Source organism: Loxodonta africana, chromosome 21 (assembly GCF_030014295.1).
Source record: "Loxodonta africana isolate mLoxAfr1 chromosome 21, mLoxAfr1.hap2, whole genome shotgun sequence".
Classification (NCBI taxonomy): Eukaryota; Metazoa; Chordata; class Mammalia; order Proboscidea; family Elephantidae; genus Loxodonta; species Loxodonta africana.
Genome location: NC_087362.1, coordinates 48,674,138 through 48,696,437, shown reverse-complemented (window position 1 = coordinate 48,696,437; position 22,300 = coordinate 48,674,138). Strand labels below are relative to the sequence as shown.

At 44.1% G+C, this 22,300-nt stretch overlaps 1 protein-coding gene across 2 annotated transcripts in view; it reads left to right on the top strand.

Moving 5' to 3' along the window:
* Window positions 1–22,277, top strand: part of TANGO6 (transport and golgi organization 6 homolog) — a 218,971-nt gene extending 196,694 nt beyond the window's left edge. Inside the window, exon 18 of one of the 2 annotated variants that reach the window (XM_023556605.2) lies at window positions 7,127–22,277. In XM_023556605.2, the coding sequence (XP_023412373.1) occupies window positions 7,127–7,303 (177 nt within the window). In that variant the 3' untranslated portion in view covers window positions 7,304–22,277. The remainder of the gene's footprint in view (window positions 1–7,126) is intronic. The other variant, XM_003417141.4, reaches the window with a different exon arrangement.
* The last annotated feature ends 23 nt before the right edge of the window (window positions 22,278–22,300 follow it).

The following is a 22,300-nucleotide window of genomic DNA, read 5'->3' as shown; positions in this document are numbered from 1 at the left end:
CTCTCACATACATCATCTCATTTGATCTCCACAACATATTTGTAAGGTATGTGGCATATGTGCTTTATGATCCCCATTTTGCCACAGTGAAAATAATAATCATGCTGAAAAGTAGAATAGTGTAGGGACTGATAAGGAGCACAGGCTCTAGAGCCAGGCTGCCAGGGTTTGAGTCCTGGCTCCACCAGTTACTAGCTGTACAACCTGGGGCAAATTGGGGATAATAACAGTACCTATCTCAGTGTGTTGTTATGAGGATTAAATGAGTTAATATATATAAAGTGCTGAGAACTGTACCTGGCACATCACAGGTACTATGTAAGGATTAGCTATTATTATTATTCACTCATTCATTGATCAGAGATTTACTACATGCCAGAGCTAACATGGGAAACCCTGGTAGCGTAGTGGTTAAGAGTTAACGGCTGCTAACCAAAAGGTTGGCAGTTCAGATCTACCAGGCGCCCCTTGGAAACTCTATGGGGCTGTTCTACTCTGTCGTATAGGGTCGCTATGAGTCGAAATCGACTGGACGGCAGTGGGTACGATGGGTAGAGCTAATATGTACCAGGCTCTGTCCCAGGCCTCAGTTTTATAAGAGTAACAAGATAGACACAGCCCTGCCCCTCATGGAGATCAAAGTATTAGTGAGGAAGACTGACAAACCACCACTTACTTAGCATCCACTATATGCATTATGGAGCCCTGGTGGCACAGTGGTTAAGTGATATGGCTGCTAACCAAAAGGTCAGCAGTTTGAATCCACCAGCGGCTCCTTGGAAACCCTGTGGGGCAGTTCTGCTCTGTCCTATAGGGTCGTAATGATTCGGAACCGCGACAGCAATGGATTTTTTTGTTGTTGTTGTAATTTTTATTGTGCTTTAAGTGAAAGTTTACAAACCAAGTCAGCCTCTCATACAAAACCTTATATACACCTTGCCATATACTCATAGTTGCTCTCCCTCTAATGAGATAGCATACTCCTTCCCTCCACTCTCTATTTTCATGTCCATACGGCCAGCTTCAGACCCCCTCTGCCCTCTCATCTCTTCTCCAGACAGGAGCTGCCCACATAGTCTCATGTGTCTACTTGATCCAAGAAGCTCACTCTTCACCAGTATCATTTTCTATCCCATAGTCCAGTCCAATCCCTGTCTGAAGAGTTGGCTTTGGGAATGGTTCCTGTCTTGGGCTAACAGAAGGTCTGGGGACTCTTTATTTTTTTTAATATGTACTTTTTTTTTTATAGGAGCCCTGGTGGCCTAGTGGTTAAGATCTCAGCAACTAACCAAAAGGTCAGCAGTTCAAATCCACCAGCTGCTCCTTGGAAATCCTGTGGGGCAGTTCTACTCTGTCCTATAGGGTCGCTATGAGTCGAAATTGACTCGATGGCAACAGGTGTGTTTTTTTATATGCATGTCCTTTTGCTTGGATCTTTGTAGACATCAACTCTGATTCTTACCACAGCCCTAAAAGAAGGCACTATTATCCACATTTTACAGATGAGATCACTGGGGTTCCTAGAGGTAAAGTAGTTTGTTCAGAATTCCATAACTAGCAATTGGAAATACCTGATTCACTTCACCTGTTGCCTGCCTCCAGCCCACTAGGTGTGACTCTGTCCTGTCTCCCCATTACACTGGTGAGCTCCTGAGGGGCAAGCACTGTCCCTCATCACCCAGACACTTAGCATAGTCTCCTGTACACAGTTGCGGAAGTGTTCGCTGAGTTGTGCTCTATTGGTATTTATTGTCACTCTGCCCCATAACTAGTCTCATCTGGTTACTCTCACTTCCCTCAGCCACAAAGTCATACATTGGTTTTAGCATAAAGGCACAGTGGTCAAAACATGAGTTCTTAAAAGTTGGACCATACTTCAGAGGACATCTAAGTCAATTGGCAAAATAAATTCTATTAAGAAAACATTCTGCATCCCACTTTGAAGTGTGGTGTCTGGGGTCTTAAATGCTAACAAGCAGCCATCTAAGATGCATCAATTGGTCTCAACCCACCTGGATCAAAGGAGAATGAAGAACACCAAGGTTACAAGATAATTATGAGCCCAAGAGACAGAAACAGCCACATGAACCAGAGTCTTACATCATCCTGAGACCAGAAGAACTAGATGGTGCCCGGCCACAACCGATGACTCCCCTGAGAGTGATCACAACAGAGAACCCCTGAGGGAACAGGAGAACAGTGGGATGCAGACCCCAAATTCTCATAAAAAGACCAGACTTAATGGTCTGACTGAGACTAGAAGAATCCTGGAAGTCATGGTTCCCAAACCTTCTGTTGGCCCAGGGCGGGAACCATTCCTGAAGACAACTCATCCGACATGGATTGGACTGGACAATGGGTTGGAGAGAGATGCTGATGAGGAGTGAGCTACTTGTATCAGGTGGACACTTGAGACTGTGATGGCATCTCCTGTCTAGAGGGGAGGTGGGAAGGTAGAGAGGGTTAGAAACTAGCGAAACGGTCATAAAAGGAGAGACTGGAAGAAGGGAGCGGGCTGACTCATTAGGGGGAGAGTAAATGGGAGTATGTAGTAAGGTGTATATAAGTTTATATGTGAGAGACTGACTTGATTTGTAAACTTTCACTTAAAGCACAATAAAAATTATTAAAAAAAAAAAAATGGTTGGACCATAGCTTCCTGAAAGGCTCATACCACACCTAATGCTTATTCCAACATGTTTTTAAGCAGAATTAGCTATATTCTGGGGTGTTCCCTTCTGGGCCTCTATCTAGAGAATCTGTCTGCCAAGCCAGTCTCCAGCCACTAACTCTAGTTTACCTCCTTTCCCAAATATCTGCCCCTGCCTTTAAATTTCAGTTTCTAAATTCCTTGTTATTCCTCAGGTTGGTTGGTTGGTTGATTGTTTTTTGTGCCCAATACTTATTTATTTCTTAGCAACAAAGAAATCCAAAATTGGTGGATGATAGGATTGTATGGAATTTAGTTTTTTGTTTTTGTTTTTTTCCTCATCTATTTTTATTGATGCTATAGAAAAAAAAAAAAATAGAAGATTAAGTACTATTAAGCGCTTAACCTTTTTTTTATCGTTTTATATTTAGCAAACCATTTTCCCCTTAAATATTAAGAAATTATAGATGGAAAATACTCCACTATATCCCATCTTTCCCAATCCCGTGTTTCCGTAAGTGGCTCTTTGTAACCATTTGTGTTATGTCTTGCTGACTCCACATAATAATAACAGCAATGTCATTCCCCAAGTTCCATTTATAAAATCACATTGAAATGTAAATAACTTTTAAAAATATTTTTTAAATGTAAATGAATCTATTCATTAGAAGACATCTTTACTAATGGAACTTGTGTTAGAGAGGTAGTCAGATTAGAGACTTTTTTTTTCCGCTCTATTTTCCAGATATCCTGGATTGTGGTTCTATTGCTTTTATAATCAAATAAATAAACTTAGGAATTTAAAAGAAGAAAGATAGTTGCCATTTATTTTTTCTTTTGATCTTAACTCAAACATACAACAAACAGCCACTGTGGGGATGTTCCAGTCAAGCTCATTGAAAGAGTCAAATGCACTGATTTCCTGCTTTTACATTGGCAGTGCACCTGTGTGCCTAAGGCAATCTTTTGCTCACACTGTTCCCTTTGCAGTGTGCCCCGTCTCATCTGGACTTTTCTAAGCGACATCTAACCATAAAGGCTGCCCTTGTCCCTGAAGCACCAGCTTTGCATGCTTCATGGAACCAGCGTCTGGAGTGGGTGGGGTTGGGGAGGGGACTGTGAGGTGTGCTTTAAATTCTTTTGATAAAGCACCTGTATTCCATCCCCTTCCAAAGAGTTTTCAGAGTAGGAATCTGGGAACTTCCTTAGGGTGTCCCACTAAGAGCTCCTCAGATGGCGAAGATGTTTATTTCAACCACTGAAACTCTGGTGGCGTAGTGGTTAAGTGCTACGGCTGCTAACCAAGAGGTTGGCAGGTCAAATCCGCCAGGCGCTTCTTGGAAACTGTATGGGGCAATTCTGCTCTGTTCTATAGGGTCGCTATGAGTCGGAATCGACTCGACGGCAGTGGGTGGTAGTGTTGCTATAAACTAAGATAGATTGACTCTGGATGAGATGCACCGCCCCCATGCATACCTCCCCTGGAGTCCTTGGGCCTTGATGCTGTGGAGGAAGAATCGCAGGTGTGTTGAACTCTTAATGAGAGGTTTCCTACATGGGATTGCCTATATCCTGCCCACCACAGAGGCTCCTGTGAGTAACTTTACCTTTGAACTCTCCTTGTATTCAGCCCCTGATCCATGGGATTTGGTGACAATCCCTGGCTGGCAGGAAGCTTTGATCCTTGGGGAGTCCAGAGGAAGTCTGAGATGTGTGGGATCCCCAGAGTTACAGGGACTGGGGAGAAGCAGTACCAGGGTGGATTGCTAAAACAGACCCATTAATTAAGGAGGAGCCTTTGCTTAACACTCAGTTACTTAAAAAAGGAGATCCGGTAACTGATAACAAGGGACTCAGCACCCCTCAAGTATGAAGTGGTGTTTGTACAAGCATTATTGTTACTTTAAGGACACAGCAATGCTGAGGGGAAAATTCTTATCCACACTAGGAAGGAACAGAATACCTCAGAACTTCCCTTTTAACAAGTAAAAGTTACTTTGAATGTTAGGAGGACCTAGCAAAAATCTCTTAGGATACTTCTGCCTGGGTATTAGATCCCTCTGGGGGGGGGGGGGGGAAGATGACTTGTAATAAACAGTAGAAACTTTAGAATTTTGAGCTAAAATCCACTGGGGAGACCCTTATTAGGAGACTTGTTTTTAAGCTGTATCCACATAACAATCATGTTGGTTTTACTTAAAATGCATAGCCATTGCCATAGAGTCAGTGATTACTCATAGTGACCCTATAGGACAGAGTAGATCTGCCCCATAGGGTTTCCAAGGCTGTAAATCTTTAAGGGGACAGATTTTCACATCTTTCTCCTGTGGAGCTACTGGTGGGTTCGAGCCACTGACCTACTGGTTAGCAGCCGAGCACTTGACCGCTGCACCACCAGGGTAGTTTTTTGGTTTTGTTTAGACTCTGCATTTATTTCAAGTGGCCTGGGGTTGGGAGGACTTGCTGAAGCTTCCCCAAGCCAACTCCTTGGTGCCACCCACTGGTTGCAAATAATTGTCAGAATGAAGGCCCTTTCACATGTTAGAAGATGTTCTTCTCCCCCCACCCACCCCCACAGGCAGAATCACTTTCCTCTCTCTGCTTCCACGGAATCATGGACATTTATCAGAGAGCAGATCACACTGTATGGTGTGTCAGCCTCCCGGCTAGGCTGTGATGGCCGGAGGGTAGGGACTGTGCATTATTCATCTTTTTATTACCAGCCCACTGCCTGGGCACGAAGTAGGCCCTTAATAATAACTACTGAATGAGTGAGTAATCATGAGGCAGTAGCTGTGGAGAGTCACTCACTTTCCGGAATTGTCTCTCGTTTTCATGCTGCCAGCCTTGAGGAAAGATAGGACTTCCTCACCGGAAGATAGATTATGAAAGGGCAGTAGGGATAGTGCCACAGTTAGAGTTGGAAGCCTGGGCTAGGTGGCCTAACTTGTACTGTGTCTCAGCTGCTCCCTGAGAAAACCCAGGCGATAACTCCACAGCAGAGATTGAGCAGCATCTTTGTGAAGTTTGCTCACAGGATTCAGCTGCTTAATGTGTTGATGCCGGATGTGGAGTACTGAGAATTGTCTGCAGGGCTGGCTACATAATTTGTGGGGCCTAAAAAAAAAAAATTTTTTTTTTTTTAAAGTGTGGGGTCCTTTGTTCAAAAGCAAGAAAAAAGTGCCATTAAAGGTACTAAAATATAAAGCTTTTTCCTTTCTGCCATTGTCTTTCTCAGCTTTTCATGATGTTTATTACTTGCTATTTAAAATTGTTCTAAGTAGAGAAAAATTAAAATGTTAAACTATTAGTGTGAATTTTGCTGTTCATTTTCATATTGTGCAATGCCAGTTTTAAATGCAAATATAAGAGCACTTAATATGTGGAATCACAGAAATGACACAGTTTGTATTCTGTAGTTTATACATGCATGTGTATTTCATTCTCAGAACATTGGAAACTCTGCACAAACCTAAATCACCTGTTTTTATGTCACTTTTTGACATGTGCACATTCTACCAATACTCTCTAGTTTTACCTTACTGATGAATAATAAAGGACTGAAAGGAACAGGAACTATGAGTTGTCCTGTCCTTTTCTTTCTGTGTCATCATTTTCAATGCAAATGGCTGGCTAATGCAGGGAATTAACACAGGTAAGAATATGATAGGATTCCTTGGTTATCTGTGTTTCTTAGAATGCCACTGTGTTCTTTTCTTTGCTTAAGGCAAGTTCTGGTTCAAATGGAAAGTATGGCCTCTCTAGGCATCACTGCCTTGCTTACTCAGTCCACCAGAATTCTGTGCTTAGGGGCACAGCATGGCGAATGCTGTATGCAAATATACTAGCAAAGAATGGTGGACACACATATGACATGTATTTCCTCCCCTCACACTCATGTTCTTTTGTCTCCTTGGACTTCACTTACAAAACTCAAGTTCAAAGCTATGGAAAACGGAATTGTGGTGGAAAATTTTTAAAGTAGTAGCAAGGAAAGGCATAATTGCTAAAGGAAATAGCCTCCTGGGCTTTGTAAGATAGGAACCTATTCTGTGGTTGTCAGAAGAGAGCTTTGTGGGGAACTAGCGAGGAGAACACTGCTCTAATCATGCTCTAGGAGAATCCTATCTGAGCAATATTGTCTGTCTCTGGTCCTGAGGTCTCTGCCATGCTTTGGTACTAAAGGAAGGAGTCTGAGATCTATACTTGGGCCTGAGAGTAAAGGCCAGTGTGGTAAGGTAGCAGGAATGAATAAGAAACCCAAAGGGAGGCCTATCTCAATACAAATGTTAGGGCTATGAGGTCGGGGCCACCTTTCCCTCCACCTTCACCCTTAGAGGGCCATGCCTTATTTTCTTGAGGGAGCCTGTGGGTTTCCTTAGAAAACTCCTCAGACAGGAGGAGAAGGCAGTTAGGGCAAACTGAGAAATGTTGGCACAGCAGACAGATGGTCATGACTGTGTCTTTCTCGTACAGGTGCTGAGGGACGTCCTCAAGGATCTCTATCACCTGCTGAAGCACGTGGTACGTTTGGAGCCTGATGACGTGGCCAAGCTCCATGCCCAACTGGCCCTGGAAGAGTTGGATGAGATAATGAGAAACTTCCTGTTCCCACCACAGAAACTGGAGAAAAAGATAGTGGTCCTGCCATAATTAGACCTGGCTCAAAGAACATCAAGGAGGGAGGGAACAAGCAGCCAGAGTGGTGCCCAAGCCTTCTAGCAGGTGGCCCCACTGCATCTTTGGTGCTGGCAGTATGGCTGACCCTGGCAGTGACTTTATGTCTCTGGCTACATATGTCTTCAGGGTGACCCGAAAACATCTGTTTAGCTACCCTGCATCCAGCCTGAAGTGTGTACAGTTGAAAGAAAAAAAATTACAAATCTCATTAATCTGCACATTTTCAGTGTCATATAACATTTAGAGAGGGATGCTTACCTTATAGAAGTATATTTTTAATACAGCTGATGGAGTTTGATTAAGTGACCATTCTCTTGTGACTTGAGTAGAAGAGGTTGGCCACCCATGTGTCAGATGCCTTGATCTTCTTCCATGGTGAGATTATTCTTCCTTGTGAAAATGAGGAGCAGGCAGAGCTAGTCATCCTTGGCTGCTTAAGATGGGAAAGGGGAGGAAGTTGTTATCAAAACATGGAAAATGGAATAAAATTATCTTGCCTGGGAAGAATAACAGGTCTGAATCTGGTCCTCTGCTATCAAGATGGAAAGCCGTGGAGTTGAGAGGCTTTGATCCCTAGAAAAGAGAATCAAGCTGGTTGAATCTTCTAAAGGAGGTTAAGCCCTGTGTCTGTTCTCCCTGGCCATTTTCTTTCCCTCCCTCTGCCTCTGCTTATAAAGAGTTGCCCTGATTATCAGAAGAGAGGCACAAGCACCTCAGATAAGAGTTTATATCTTGCATTCAGTGCTCTGTTTCTTTAGAAAGATGAATGCTTAGACAATGGGCTAGTACAGAATGCATGCTGGAAACTATGTTGCATATTGGTGCCCTGATGCCAGGTTTATTGACATAATTTCAGATGTGGCATACACCCTGGCTCCTGTTTATGTATTTTAGCCACTGCACTTTGACTGCATCTTAAAGAGCTGACAAAAGGGAGAAACTGGCTGGCTGCTTCAGACAAGTCTTCTCCCCTCCCCCAACACACACAAGGCTGTCAACACCTTGACAAGGCTAACCAACAACCACATGATCAGTGGCAGGCTTTGTAGGGCTTAGTACAGAATTCTGTCACAGGTTTTATCTGTATTGTCTGGAGTGATCAGTCCAGGGGAACGGAAACACAATTTCCAAAAACTCTCAAGAGACTGAAGGATCTATATATAGACCTGCCCATTTCCAGCTAACAGGATATTTCTCTCTGGCCTGATTTACAGGCACGTTCTTAGCTTAGAAATTTTGTGGTGAGCATCTCTTTAAAGAGGCCAAATTACACACAATAGATGACAAATTAGCTTAGTGAGCAAAGAATTAGGACAAAGGTAGTTAGACGTTTTCAAGGAATATTTCCATTTAGCCAGGGCAAAAACCCATAACCCTTTGCTGTAGCCGGGCAGCCATATTCATTTCCATTCTCCAAATCAAGGATGTCTAGAAAATCGGGACTGGGGCTTTCAAATCGGAAAAGAATTTCATTTGGAGCAAATGAATATACGTTAAAAATTCTTGTTTCTTGCCTTCCTTTAGTTAAACTTCTTCCCGCCCACTTCAGATAATCAGATTGAATATGTTAGATAGCATGGTTGATTTAACCTACAGCTTTATTTGCGTTAAGTACACTCCACTTCCAAGGACATATCTTGATTGATCACCTTGATTAGACTGAGAAACTCTGTAATCTAAAAACCTAGTTTCCCACTAATTAGATGGTAGATAAGAACTACTCTAGGTGAAGGGAATAGACAACACACAATACAGGGGCAGTCAGCACAACTGGACTAAACCAAAAGCAAAGAAGTTTCCTGAATAAACTGAATGCTTCGAAGGCCTGCGTAGCAGGGGCAGGGGTTTGGGGACCATGGTTTCAGGGGACATCTAAGTCAATTGGCATAATAAAATCTATTAAGAAAACATTCTGCATCCCGCTTTGAAGAGTGGCGTCTGGTGTCTTAAATGCTAGCAAGTGGCCATCTAAGATACATCAATGAGTCTCAACCCACCTGAATCAAAGGAGAATGAAGAACATCAAGGACACAAGGTAATTAGGAGCCCAAGAGACAGAAAGGGCCACATGAACCAGAGACTACATCATCCTGAGACCAGAAGAACTAGATGGTGCCCAGCTACAAGCGATGACTGCCCTGACAGGGAACACAACAGAGAACCCCTGAGGGAGCAGGAGAGCAGTAGGATGCAGACCCCAAATTCTCATAAAAAAAACCAGACTTAATGGTCTGACTGAGACTGAAAGGATCCTGGTGGTCATGGTCCCCAGACCTTCAGTTGGCTCAGAACAGGAACCATTCGTTAAGCCAACTCTTCAGACATGGATTGGACTGAACAATGGGTTGGAGAGGGATGCTGGTGAGGAGTGAGCTTCTTGGACCAGGTAGACACTTGAGACTATGTTGATATCTCCTGCCGGGAGGGGAGATGAGAAGGTAGAGGGGGTTAGAAGCTGGGGAGATAGACACAAAGAGAGTGGAGGGAGGGGGCAGACTGTCTCATTAGGGGGATAGTAATTGGTAGTATGTAGCAAGGTATATATAAGTTTTTGTGTGAGAGACTGACTTGATTTTTAAACTTTCACTTAAAGCACAATAGAAATTATTTTAAAAAACTAGTTTCCTAGGAGAGTCTCACAAAGCATCCTAGTCCCTTTATTTCCATTTATAAATCAACTCTTAATTTGAACTATATAGCAAGTGGCTAAAGCATCTGTTCTTTATTGATTTTGAGGGGTTCAGTTTCAGAGAGTGACTTTTTCTGATCTTGTTACCAAGTTCAAGGGAAAGATACCTTTAATTCTCCTAAATGTGACAAAATCATTCAATTTTTCTAAATTATTAAATATGTCTTCCAAATTATTAATATATATATGAAGAGTCTTGGGAAAGAGCATGAAGCTTTTAGCGTAATAAAAGCATAAAACTAAAAAAGAAAAGAAACAAATCTCAGGAGCTTGAGACAGATGGCAGAAGCAATAGTGGCACTTCTCTGCACAGGGCCTGTAAGAGGTCTTGTTCTTTGCAACAGCCACATACCCGGGCTTGCCTCCCACCTCTGCCCATCTTTTCTCCTTCAGGGACTACCTTCTTCCTGCTGTCCGTTGCAGCCTCTTTCCTCCGTGTCTCTAACTGATGTTTTCCTGGGTCTCTTGCATTAAAAAAGAACTGCTTGCCCTGAACCCTTTCTAATGCCCAGAAACTCATTAACGAGACCCCCCTGTATCACTCACTCCATCTTTTGCTTGGCCCCATCCCTTCTTCTCCTCTTTCTTTCCCTTCCTGGTCTTTTTCTCCTCTTTCTGGCCCACTGTCCACGGCTCCCTGGGCCTACCAAAAATGGCATTGAGGCAAGTGGCATGGAAAACAAAAAAGGAAACAGTTGCCATTGAGTCAATTCTGACTGATGGCAACCCCATGTGTATCAGAATAGAAGTGTGTTCCATAGGGTTTTCAGTGGCTGATTTTGGGGAAGTAGATCACCAGGCCTTTGTTCGAAAGTACCTCTGGGTGGACACGAAACTCCATCCTCTCAGTTAGCCACTGAGTACATTAACAGAGGCATGGAAGGAGCCCAAAAGCAGTGGCTTCAGCCAAACCCCAGGTTTTCTGCCCAAGCACTAACTACTTGTTCAGGTTAGACTTCCTGAACATGCTGGAGAATTTCCCTCTCAGCCATATTTTTCTTCCTCCTTGGCACTAATTTGCCCCTCTACAAGTCCTCTGATATTTAATCAGAAATCTCTAAACTTTCGCTTTTTCTTTATCACCTCTCCACACACATAATTTTCCATTTTCCTTGTATCATCCTCATCTTTTGCTTCATTTCTTGACCTCTATTCTCTATTTCTTCTACTTTTCTGTAACTCTGCCCACCTAACCACATAGAAGGGCCAAGGTGGGAAACCAGATCCCAGAGAGTGAGAACAATTTATTGAGCAGAGCACTCTGCTACGTGCCAGATGCTGTACTAGGCACTGAGGACACAGTAGTAAACAAAATAGATGAAACCCTTACCCTCAGGGAGCTTGCATTGTAATGGAGGGAGACAGACAAACAAGGTAAAGAAATAGAATGTCAAATAGTGATAAATGCTCTGGAGAAAAAGTAGGGAAGGGGGATGAGATGCTTATGGAGGGTGGGAGCTGTAAGTTTGGATACATCGTCCGGAGAAGACCGTGCCAAGAAGTTGACATTTGAGGAAAGAGTTAAAGGAGGTGAAGAAGCGACCCTGAAGATACCTGGAGGAAGAGCATTCCAGGCAGAGGGAATGGCAAGTCTAGGCCCCGAGGTGGCAGTATGCCTGGCAGGTTCAAGGAAGAGCAAGGAGGCTAGTGTGGCTAGAACAGAGTGAGAACGGGGAGAGTGGTGTGGCTGAGGTCAGGGCGGTGACAAGATAGGTCACATTGGGTCTTTTGGGCCCCTTGCTGGGTGAAGGAGGAAGTCACACATCCATTTTTACCTGAAGCCCCTTTAACTTGTTTCTGGAAAATACTTCGAGGTCAAGATGCTAAATGCAGTAAAATGGGAAATATATGTAGACAAAAGGAGTTTCATACCCAACTACACATTTTTTCTCAAAATGATGAGGTGAGCCCCATCCCTTTTCATTGCACCTCCCTCCCAACTCAGCATCACTTGCTCTGGTGTTGTTACAGCTCCTCTTCTCTGGCAGCAACAGTTTCTTCTCATCTCCCCCAAGAAGAAAGGAAAGCAAATGTATTGCTGTGCCCTCCATCCACCCACCTTCTCTGACCCTTTGTCTGTAAGAGGATAGAGTGGATAGAGCTGCCCTTCATTTGCCTGTGATTCTCGGCAGCTTGGAGGGTGGCTAAGACATCTGAAAGTTGATCAGTTGATAGGGCCTGTACAAAGCCACATTGGCTTCTGCAGTCTTTTTGCACAGAAATCCAAAATCTCAGCTGGAATTTCAATGGCAAAGGGAGAGAGTCAGAAACAGGAGCTGAGTTCTATCAGAGCTGCTGTCAGGGGCGGGCCATGAGAGATAGCCACTCTCCCTGATCATGGACCCACAGGGGTCTTCTTCCCCTGCCCCTGGACAGCAGCAGCCATGACCTCTGTGAGCATGGCTGTGCCCTCCAGCATGTTCTAGAGCTACAGACGTTCTGCAGTCACATGCAGCACCCTCCTGCAGTGCGCAGCACCTCTGACTTCCATGCACCACTCTGCTTGGAATGGAATCGCTATTTGGGGGTTGGGAATTTGTCTTGCTGCACTCTTCCCTCCTGGCAGGGCTCAAGGCTGTGCTCGGCACACGCCAAGCATATTGGCAAGTGCAGAGTGAACGCAGCCACCCTCACCGTCAGCACTGGAAGGGGCTTCACCCACTTATCGTTTGAGGGGTCATCACCGATTGTTCCTCACCACAGGTCTTTGTACTGATTCAGTAGCTCTGTGATACCATAGTCTGGAAAGTTATTTTTCACCCATAAGATTGTCTGATTCTCACAACAACCTTGTGGAACAGGGAGGCAAGCTATTGTTAACCCCGTTTGGTGGGTCTCAGCCAGGATCCTGTTTACTACATTGGAAAGCCCTCCATGTGTCCAATTTTGAACATCTGTTGAATACTATAGAGCTTCTCCTGCAAAAAATGAATCTAGAAGAAAAAGCCTTTCAGCTAGAGTACTATCTGAGATGCAAACTCAGGTGCTCAAATGTATGCATGAATCCATCATGAAGAAGTTGTTTGGTGCCCACTGACACTGCTGAGGGGTACCTACCAAAAAACCCTGTGCTGGACCTCGGCCCTTTCTGAGAGTGTTGGGAATGGCAGAATTATCAAGTACAGATGCCCTGGCTGCTTATTTCTTTTTTATTATTATTACATATGTCATTTATAACAAATACAATGTGTATGTAACAATGAAAGAAAAATTCTCACTACCTCACCTCCATTCCTACCCCAAGCTTACCTTTGACAATTTAATCTGTATTTCCTCCAGATTTTTCTTTCCCTTCGGCCTTTCCCAAACAAAACTAACGTACTTGACTGCTTTCAAAAACAAAAATAGAATCATTTCTGTAGTGTGCTGTGTCTTTTTTTCTCAGTCATATATTAGAGACAATCTCATGTCAGTACTTCCAGACCCCTCTCCATTTCAATGACTGCATATCTTCCATGGTATAGGTGCACTACAGCTTATTTAAATATTTGTCTATGGAAGGTCAGTTGAGTTGTTTCTAATTTTGTTACCAATGATTCTTCAGTGATTCTCAAACGTGACTCTTGGCATACTTAAGTGTTTGTGTAGGATAAATCCAAAGTAGTTGGAATGCTGGATCAAAAAGGCATGAACATTTTAAATGTTAACACCAAAATGTTCACCAAAAGTTTGTACAAATCTACATCTCCCACCCTCAGCTAACATTACTTTATACCCCTGAAATGCAGGTTCAGTCTCCAAAACCAAGTGTTAACACCATTCTCTGAATAATTCAGGACTAGGAAGTCTTCAAGGGCTGGGGTTTTCTGTATGCCAAAACCACCGACAGGAGCATGGCCTTCGCAGATACGCTCAGCAGCAGCCACACCCTGGCTACAAGTGTTAGCGGCTTGTAAGTGCTCACCCTGGAGAGAAATCCTGCGACCATGGAGGCCTATAAGAAAAGGCTTTTACCACAGCCCCAGCTCTGAGTCTCTGTCCTTAGTATCTAGAATATGCCTTCTTATGGGATTTGGAGTGTCCTCAGGATGGTGACCATATTTCCTAAACCAGACTCAGAAAATATGGTCTGATGACCCCTCAAAGTATTGGGTTCATCCTGTAAAACCCAGGCAGGATGAATAGTTGCTGTAGTTCTACATCACTGTACATAATAATCATGGCCACAGTTATCACTATAAGGAGCTTATTATGCTCTTTTGTGTACTTGGCACATATTAATCCACTTCTCACACTGGGCCTGTGTGGTAGGCATTATTATTATCCCCATTTTACAGGTGGGAAGACTGAGGCACACAAGTGGCTAATTGACTTGCCTCAGATTACACAGCTAGTAAGAAGTAGCCTAACCAATATTTGAACCCAGGCGATCTGGCTCCAAAGACCATGCTTTTAACCACTGTGCTTTGCTTCTACCCAATAGATACTAGATTTCTAAATTCTAAAAAACTGTTCTTAATATAAGTGAGGATAAAGAAAGTGGTTCCATGTTTGTTTAATTGTACCACCTGTGTCAAGATTTAGTCCTGATTTCCACAAAGTATTATCCTCATACATCAAAACTCAACCTCAAACACCAGAACTTGTTATACATCTTGCATTTGACCTTGTAGTTTGCCCAGCAGCTGGAGATAAGGTTTGTGAAAGTTCCCCAGCCCACCTGCTTCTGCACGTGGGCAGCTTTGGTAAATTACTTATAGAAAGGCTTCTTATCCTGGGACTGGCTAAAGTAGTAGACATCTATGACTGCCTCCTGGGAGCAGAGGAGGCAGAAAGTGGTGGTGTGTAGTTGACACAGAAAAGCAGGGAGTCTTCCCAAGAACCTCAACCAGAACCCTTTTAAGGTGTTGTGTTTTCATCTCCTGTAAGCAGGACTTCAGTTCTCAGATTTCATTTTCAGAATAATAATAATGGATCATTTTTAAGTTACTTCTTGAAAGGAGCTCAAAGCATGTATACATTAATAGCTCTAATCCTATACCATTTCTCGAGAGAAAAAAATGAGGCTAGAATTAATAGACCTCTTTTGCAGAAGGGAAAAATCAAAATAAGGTCAAGAGAGGTAAGTTCTTGCAAATGGTTAAAAGAAAGAGGAAAGAGGGGAGTATCGGAAACTTCTTTTATTCATGAGTTCATAGAATTGCCCAGTCAGCCAGCACCGAATTCCAGCACAGAGCTGCAGAGAGGCTGAGGGTGGCGTTACTGATATCCGGAGAGGACAATTGACAGAGCAGCTTCGAGCTGCAGGAGTGCTCTTTCTGCTGGGGAACCAGGAAAAGAGCGACTGGGCCTTTAAGTGGTTTATTAAATGACGTAAGATTTAATCTGTGCTGTCTGCCTTGGGAGCTGAAGCCATATCAGAACACTGTCTGGGTGGGGCTTTTAGGATGTGCAGCCCTAGTCATGACACGCACAGGTAGCCTGGCGCTGGGAGAACAAAGCCACCTGCTCTGCACTTCCGGAGTCTCCAGAACTCCAGCAAGCTCTCCCCCTCCCCCACATACACACATAACCTTTTATTGGACCACACACCGCTTCAAAACCTCTGGCGACTGTATTAATCCTAGGGAAGGGCCAGCCTGAAATTAGGCTGTCTTTACTAAGAGAAGAATGGTGATGCTGATGCTTCAAAGAGTTGGGGGTGGGGGTAAACTCCACCTGAAAAGAAACTGCTTTGTGAGTATCAGTGTTGTCCAGAGATTGCAAAGAACAAGGCTCCGGCATCAGTCATGTGGGTGTTTCTCCATGGCCACGGCCAGTGCCATGTGAGAGAGATAGCAATGGGGGCCCCATACCCCAAGAGAGAGGAGCTCAGATCCCTTGACAGTCTCTGGAGACTACCTCTAGCCTCTTTCCTTGAGTAGGGAAAGCCACAAAGTGCAGAAGAAGTTCTGTCATTCAGAAAACAAAAGCTAATCCAAGCTGTTTTTGGCAGCGCTGTCCTTCCCCTGACAAGGACTGGTTGGCTTCTACCCCAGTGCTCCGGGAAAAAGCAGGCAGCACCGTTACCAATGAAAACATTCTTTAAATCCAATTTGAGGTGCATCGTAGGGACCTGTGGACTGACCCTGCCGATCTCGTCCTGTGTTCCACTGTGTTTCTCTCTGGCTTTTCCTTCTACTTTCTAGAAATCAGCATCCTTTCTCTTTTACTTTTGTTTCTGGCTTGATAGATAGTTTAAGGTCAGTTAATTCTAACAGGTGCCTGCCCTGTGCCAGGCCTGGTGCTAGAGGAAAATGAGTAGACACTCTTACGCTCTGGAGCTCACCACCTGTGCGGGCTGGCACCCTACTGGCCACTCAGTGCCAGTCTTGGCTGAGGACCGTCCCCAGGATGTGCTCTCCACCCTGGATGCATAATAGAATCACCTGGGGAATTAAAACAGAAAAAAAGTCAAGCCTGGGGCCCAACCCCAGTGATTTGGATTAAATTGATCTGGGATGGAGTCCAGGCATTGGTGTTCTTTAAAAAGCTTTCCAGCTTTTAAAATTCTCATGTGTAACAGCCAGACATGAGAACCAGTACATTAGCTTATATTGCCGGGAAACTACGTGTGTATGTGTGTGTGTGTATTTTGGGCGGGGAGTGTCCTAGCCAAAAAAAAAAAAAGAAAACTGCTACAAGTAGAACATAGTTTGGATAGTTTGGGGGCACCCTCCCCACAAAGAAGCTAATGGAAACCTCCCCTACCTCCATTCTTCTCTAATTGCTTTTATGGAGGGTTCAGCTTTGGCCCTCCTCTGTGGCAGTGACTAATGATGTCTGTAATCAAGAAAGAGGACATAATGCAGAAATTCCAGCACATTTAAGAATTGTGGTTGATGCTATTGAAACAACAGCCAAATGAATTTGGAACAACATACCTCAAGTGATTCGTTCCCCGCCTGGTGATCCAACGACTTGGACTATGGACTGCGATTGCGTTCCGCCGAGGCCTGGGAAAGTGTGTGTGCACTTGCGTAACTTAGCAAGTGTGTGTGTCCACTTTGTATCAAAGTGAGTTCTGTGCAGGTATGGGTGTGTGGGCAGGTTTACAACACCCAAGGAGAGAACCTCTCCCCTGGGTTTCCTTGGGCAGAAGGGCAATGCTGTTGACATCATGGCTCTTGGAAATATCTTTTTCAGGAAAAGCATCTTTTAAGGGTATTCCTAGAGTCCATATTTAACACACGCCTCCTCCTTACCCAGGATGGCCGTGATCCTGGATGAGGGGGGTAAGTGAAGGTGGCAGCCAGCCAAACCATGGGCCCTGGCGTGGGGCTGCATTGCTAGGAGGAAGGAGTGTCATTTTATAGTTCACTCAAAGGAACTGGATGAGCCAGCACAGCTCTCCGTATTCCCCCTTCCGTCCTAAGTTCTCTAAAAGGACCAGTGGGAGGCATTTAAATAAAGCAAATTACTGTACTTTGCCTACCACTAATCCTATACCCCTGCCCTCCCAACCACCTGGAAACAACTACATTACTGCTATCATTGTAAATTGAGGCCGCCAAACCTTTTTCACATGAACCCATATGTGATCTAGTCTGTGCCCCAGCTTATAAGGAAACTGTGAACTCAGAATTCATACCATTTAAAAATAACTCTTTGTTACAAAATTATTTATACTAAATTTGGAAAATGTAGCATAAAAATCAAGGGGAAAAGAAGATCCCTTTTTTCCACCACTCAGGCAAACCTGATCTTAATACTTGGATGAATTTCCTCCTTGCCTTTTAGTGCATAGGATGTAAAAGAAAGCAACAACAACATAAATGTAGTCTGTCATACATACAATTTTGTATCCTGCCGTTTTCACTTAACATTGCATCATAAGCATTTTTGCTTATTGCCACATTCTCTTCATGAATGTAATTTTTAGTAGATGCACAATATTCTATCAAGAAGGTAGATTATGATAGAAAGTTGCCCTCTGATTATTTGTCTACATTCACCTAGGAAAGAAAGGAAAGATGGCTGGGAAGAGCTTTTTTGGTCTAGGGTTTCAAGAAAAGCATCTGCAAGTCTGGTTTGCTATTTGGTTATTGCTCCAGGGTGCCCTCCTAATCCTGACCTTCAAGCCAGCATAAAAGAACCTGGCCCCTTCGTGGAGGCTGACCAGTCTGCCTCCAGCAGAGCTGAAGGTCCTTTAATTTAAAGTGAAATTGATTCTTCCATCCAAGAAGAGAGAGAGACCGGTGTTAAAATCTAACCATTGTTAGAAAAGTCCTTAAGTCTGCTTCCTCAAACATTGCACCTCTGACTACAGAGTACTTGTCAATAAGTGGGGAATGTTATGAAAGGGTAACTCTGTTTGGTAGTAGCTGCCTTGTTAAGGCACACACTTTCCACTTTGAATTATGTATTAACTAGTATTGTAGATTAAGCCGATTTGAAGAGGAAGCCCTATTTAGTCAGCTGGGGAACATAACTGGCTACTCTTTGGTGGCTGTTTTAAATTCACCTTCATTAGCTTCAAGAGGTTTTTAATTGTGGCCAGCCCGGGGGAAGCTGAGGGGATGAAGTCTGGGCAGAAAGGGGAGGCAGGCACTGCTTGGGCACGGAGGCCTAGGCAGCTTGGCTACCATCCCCTTTTCTGTTTTGCTTAGCTAGAAGTTGTGGGCTGGATTCCAGGGAGGGGCACTGAAGCGTGAGGTCTAAGTGTGAGGGGGGCAGCCTGTGGAACTAGAATGCCCCACCTCTGCCCAAGTCACTCACAAGAGACCAGCAGAGCAGGGGGAGCACCTGGTTGCTGGCAAGGTGGTTCTGCAGCTTCACGCACCAGTGATGATGAGATAGATTGGATAGTGGGCTCCTATTGGGCAAGGTATTTGAGCATTTCATGAGTTTGGATTTGAAAACTGGTTGAAATCTTGATTTGTGGAACTGTCAACCCCAGCTCCCTCAAACTCCCCAAAGCTTTGAGAATGGTCCCTTCAACTCTCCAAACTGTAGAAATCTCTCTCTCTTGATTACCCCTCCACCTCTACCCTCACCTTCACTTACTGAAGGCAACACCAACATTGTCATTGCAGCTCCTTCTCAGCCCTTTGCTTTGCTTGCCTACTAACAGGTCTCCTATCCCGCATTCCCAGTCCTTACCCTAAAATACCACCAGCTCAACCTTTGCAGACAATAATTGTAACCTGTTACTACCTTGCTCAGGCATCTTCAGTAGTTTCCCATCACCTGCAGGGTAATATTTAAACTCCTTATTCAGTCATTTGAGATCCTCCAGAATCTGTCCCTAGCATCCTCATAGCAGCTGAAATTTATTGGTACCTTCTATACAGCAGGTACTGCCGTAAGCACTTTGAATGTAAATTTAAGCGTAAAGTGTAAATACCTTGTCTCATCCAGGCCTCTCTTCGCTGTCTTTCAAACACACCTCACCAATTCTTACACCCATTCTTTTACTTAAGTGATTCTTCCTATCTAAAATGCTCTTACCTTTCTATTCAGCCAGCACAAGTTCTTCATGAAACTCTGCCAAGCCCGTTCCAGCTCAGAGATCTCTTTCCTGAAATCCTCAAACTCTTCTAGTCAGATTCTCTCATTGACATTTAATTATAAACTGCCTTATATGGCCACTTGTCTTTAAAACGGCTAAACTTGTGGATGGCAGAGTCCAGCCTGAGCCCTCCTGACGCCAAATACTGTTCTCTGCTCAGAGCAGGTCCTCAGTATTTGCTAAAGGAATGCTGAAGTGCAGCACGTAGCTCCTGCTACTGAGCCAGATAGGGAAGCTTATCCTCTGGAACCTGCGTAACAGCCAATTCAGCAACATCGGAATTCACGTTTTTAAGTGATTGGGTATGGAATTAGTCCTATTTCTAAATCCCTAGTGGTAAGCAGAGATAAACTCGGGCTTTAGTGTATCAGCCCCTTAAAGAGACTCCCCCTCCACCTCCCCCTGAAGAGATGAATGCAAATAGGGCACCATAAACTGGATGTTAATTACGGGCAAATCCTCCCTGGCACAGACTAGCCACAAAGGTAAAAACTCTTACCTGCCTCATAACACCAGGTCCCTGGCCCTGCAGAATTTACTCCCAAGGGGAGTCATTTAGGGGGCAAAGCCAACTGGTTTGGGCAGGGTGTTTGCTGCTGTCATGATGTTGCATCTGAACCCCCTGTTCATTTAGAAGGTTTTAATAGACCACAGTGAGGTTGCGCGGCCCACCACCTATAAAACTCACTGCAGCAGCAGCAGAGTGAGATAGACAATAAGCCTTGGGGGACACCCACCCACTGCTGTTGAGTCGATTCCAACTCATGGCGACTCTACAGGACAGAGTAGAATTGCCCCATAGGGTTTCCAAGGCTGTCATCTTTATGGAAGCACACTGCCACATCTTTCTCCCAAGGAGCAGCTGGTGTGTTCCAACTGCTGACCTTTTGGTTCGCAGCCAAGAGCTTAACCACTGCACCACTACGGCTCTTTTGTGGGACACAGTTGGAGCCTTAGAAACGAACTAGGCATGAGATGACCCTGGACCAGCCCCAGAGAGACTTGCACCCAGAGAAGTCATGTTGCTGTTGTGCTGCAGGCAGCAAGGATCTTTCCAAACTGGCTGTTCCGTTCCTTGAGCTTCTAAATAGGGTACTTACAAGCAGCCAGTTGGCTGGATGTGACCAAAGACACATTTTGTTTGGCCTGCAGAGTGTTTTTTTTTTTTAACATTTGAATTAGTTGCCAACACTTAAAACTTAGGGAAATTTTATATAATAATCTGGATTTCTGGTTTCTCTTTAAAGCATCTGGCCATGCTGAAAAAAGGGCCCCTCACTTTCTCAGAGAGCTGATCTTTTAAAGGGGGCATGTGCTCCGCACCAGGCATACGCACTCCTTTTTGCCTCTGCCTAGCCCCTGCTTGAGATCTCTCACCTGAAACGTTGCAAATTGCAATTTTGGGTGGAAGGTCTTTGACAACTTCAGGTAGTGTGATGCCCAGGACATAGAGAAGGTGATCCAGAGCTCCGAGAGTCCACAGTGCAACAGAGGCCAGGACAGCAGGCATCGTTCAGTTACCAAGTCAAATACCGATCTCTGAACCTCCTGTCACCAAGTGAACACTGAGAATCCACAGCAACAGCAAATGGGTGCTGCTCTCTGGCCAAGGCGAACTGCAGCTAACATTTACTGAGCACTTAGTATATACTCAACCCCATATCTGGGTTAAAGACACTGAGGCTTAATGCCACCCAGCTAGTGGCAGAACTGGCTGTCCATCTTCAGAGCTTCTCCTCTTAACTAAGGTACCAGCTACTCTACCTTTGTGTTAATACCTCTACCAGGGCCTTTCAGAGGGTCTGAAATTCAAAACATTTTCACTGGGAGTTCGACACTAGTTTAAAAAAAAAAAAGTCGAAAAAGAATGTTTAAACCAAACAGCAACTTGAAAGATTAGATAGGAAGCTTAGGGGGCAGTCAGTTTATGTTAATGAGGGAGAACTCAGACAGAAATGGAGGGTGAAAATGGTTGCACAGTTCAAAGAATGTAATCAATGTCACGGAATTGTACATGCAGACACAGTTGAATTGGTGTATGCTTTTTCTGTCTATATTCTCAACAACAAAAACAGTTTAAACCATGTAGCACAGTAGTGATGACTTTCTCAAGCAAAAGTGAAATGATCTGATTTTTCTAATGCACCATGGGATGCTGGATGGAGCAGGTGCACCACAGGGTCTTTGTTTGCCTTGGGGAGACTTGAGTGAGCTCTGTAGCCAGAATGAGTGAGGGTGGACAGGCACCAGCCCCTGAGAAGAGCTGCTTGTAGACTACAACTATGTTCCTGTAAATGTGTTGCAGCTTAAGAAAAAGTGGATGGAAATGATCTCAGGTGTGTTTGGAGGATATGTAAATTCACTTTTTACTAGTCTTTAATTATAATTTCTCTCCAAGTTTTTTGGAGACATGGAAACTCAGTTCTGCAGGTGGTCCTAAAATTCCTTCTGCTAGCAACTCCAGGCTTCTCACTGACCTCACCCCACCGAAGTCTAACACCAGCTTTGGGGGATTTGGAAACTACTGGAGATAAGGTCAGTTGGGAATTTAGGAGGTTGTGGATGTCAGAAATAAAGGTGTAAGAAGAGGGAAGAATTGGTTTTGCTTTTAAGACACCAGACACTCAAGGTTCTGCCAAACCTTTTGCAGCTTTTGCAGCCTTAAAGTCATCAGCGCCCCACTGTGGAATTCAAAGCTAAGCTTGTCACAATTGTTAACACCTTCTTTGACCAGCCTTTTTATATTGGACAATTATTCTGTCCTGCTCCTCTTTCTGGCCAGCAGGGAAGT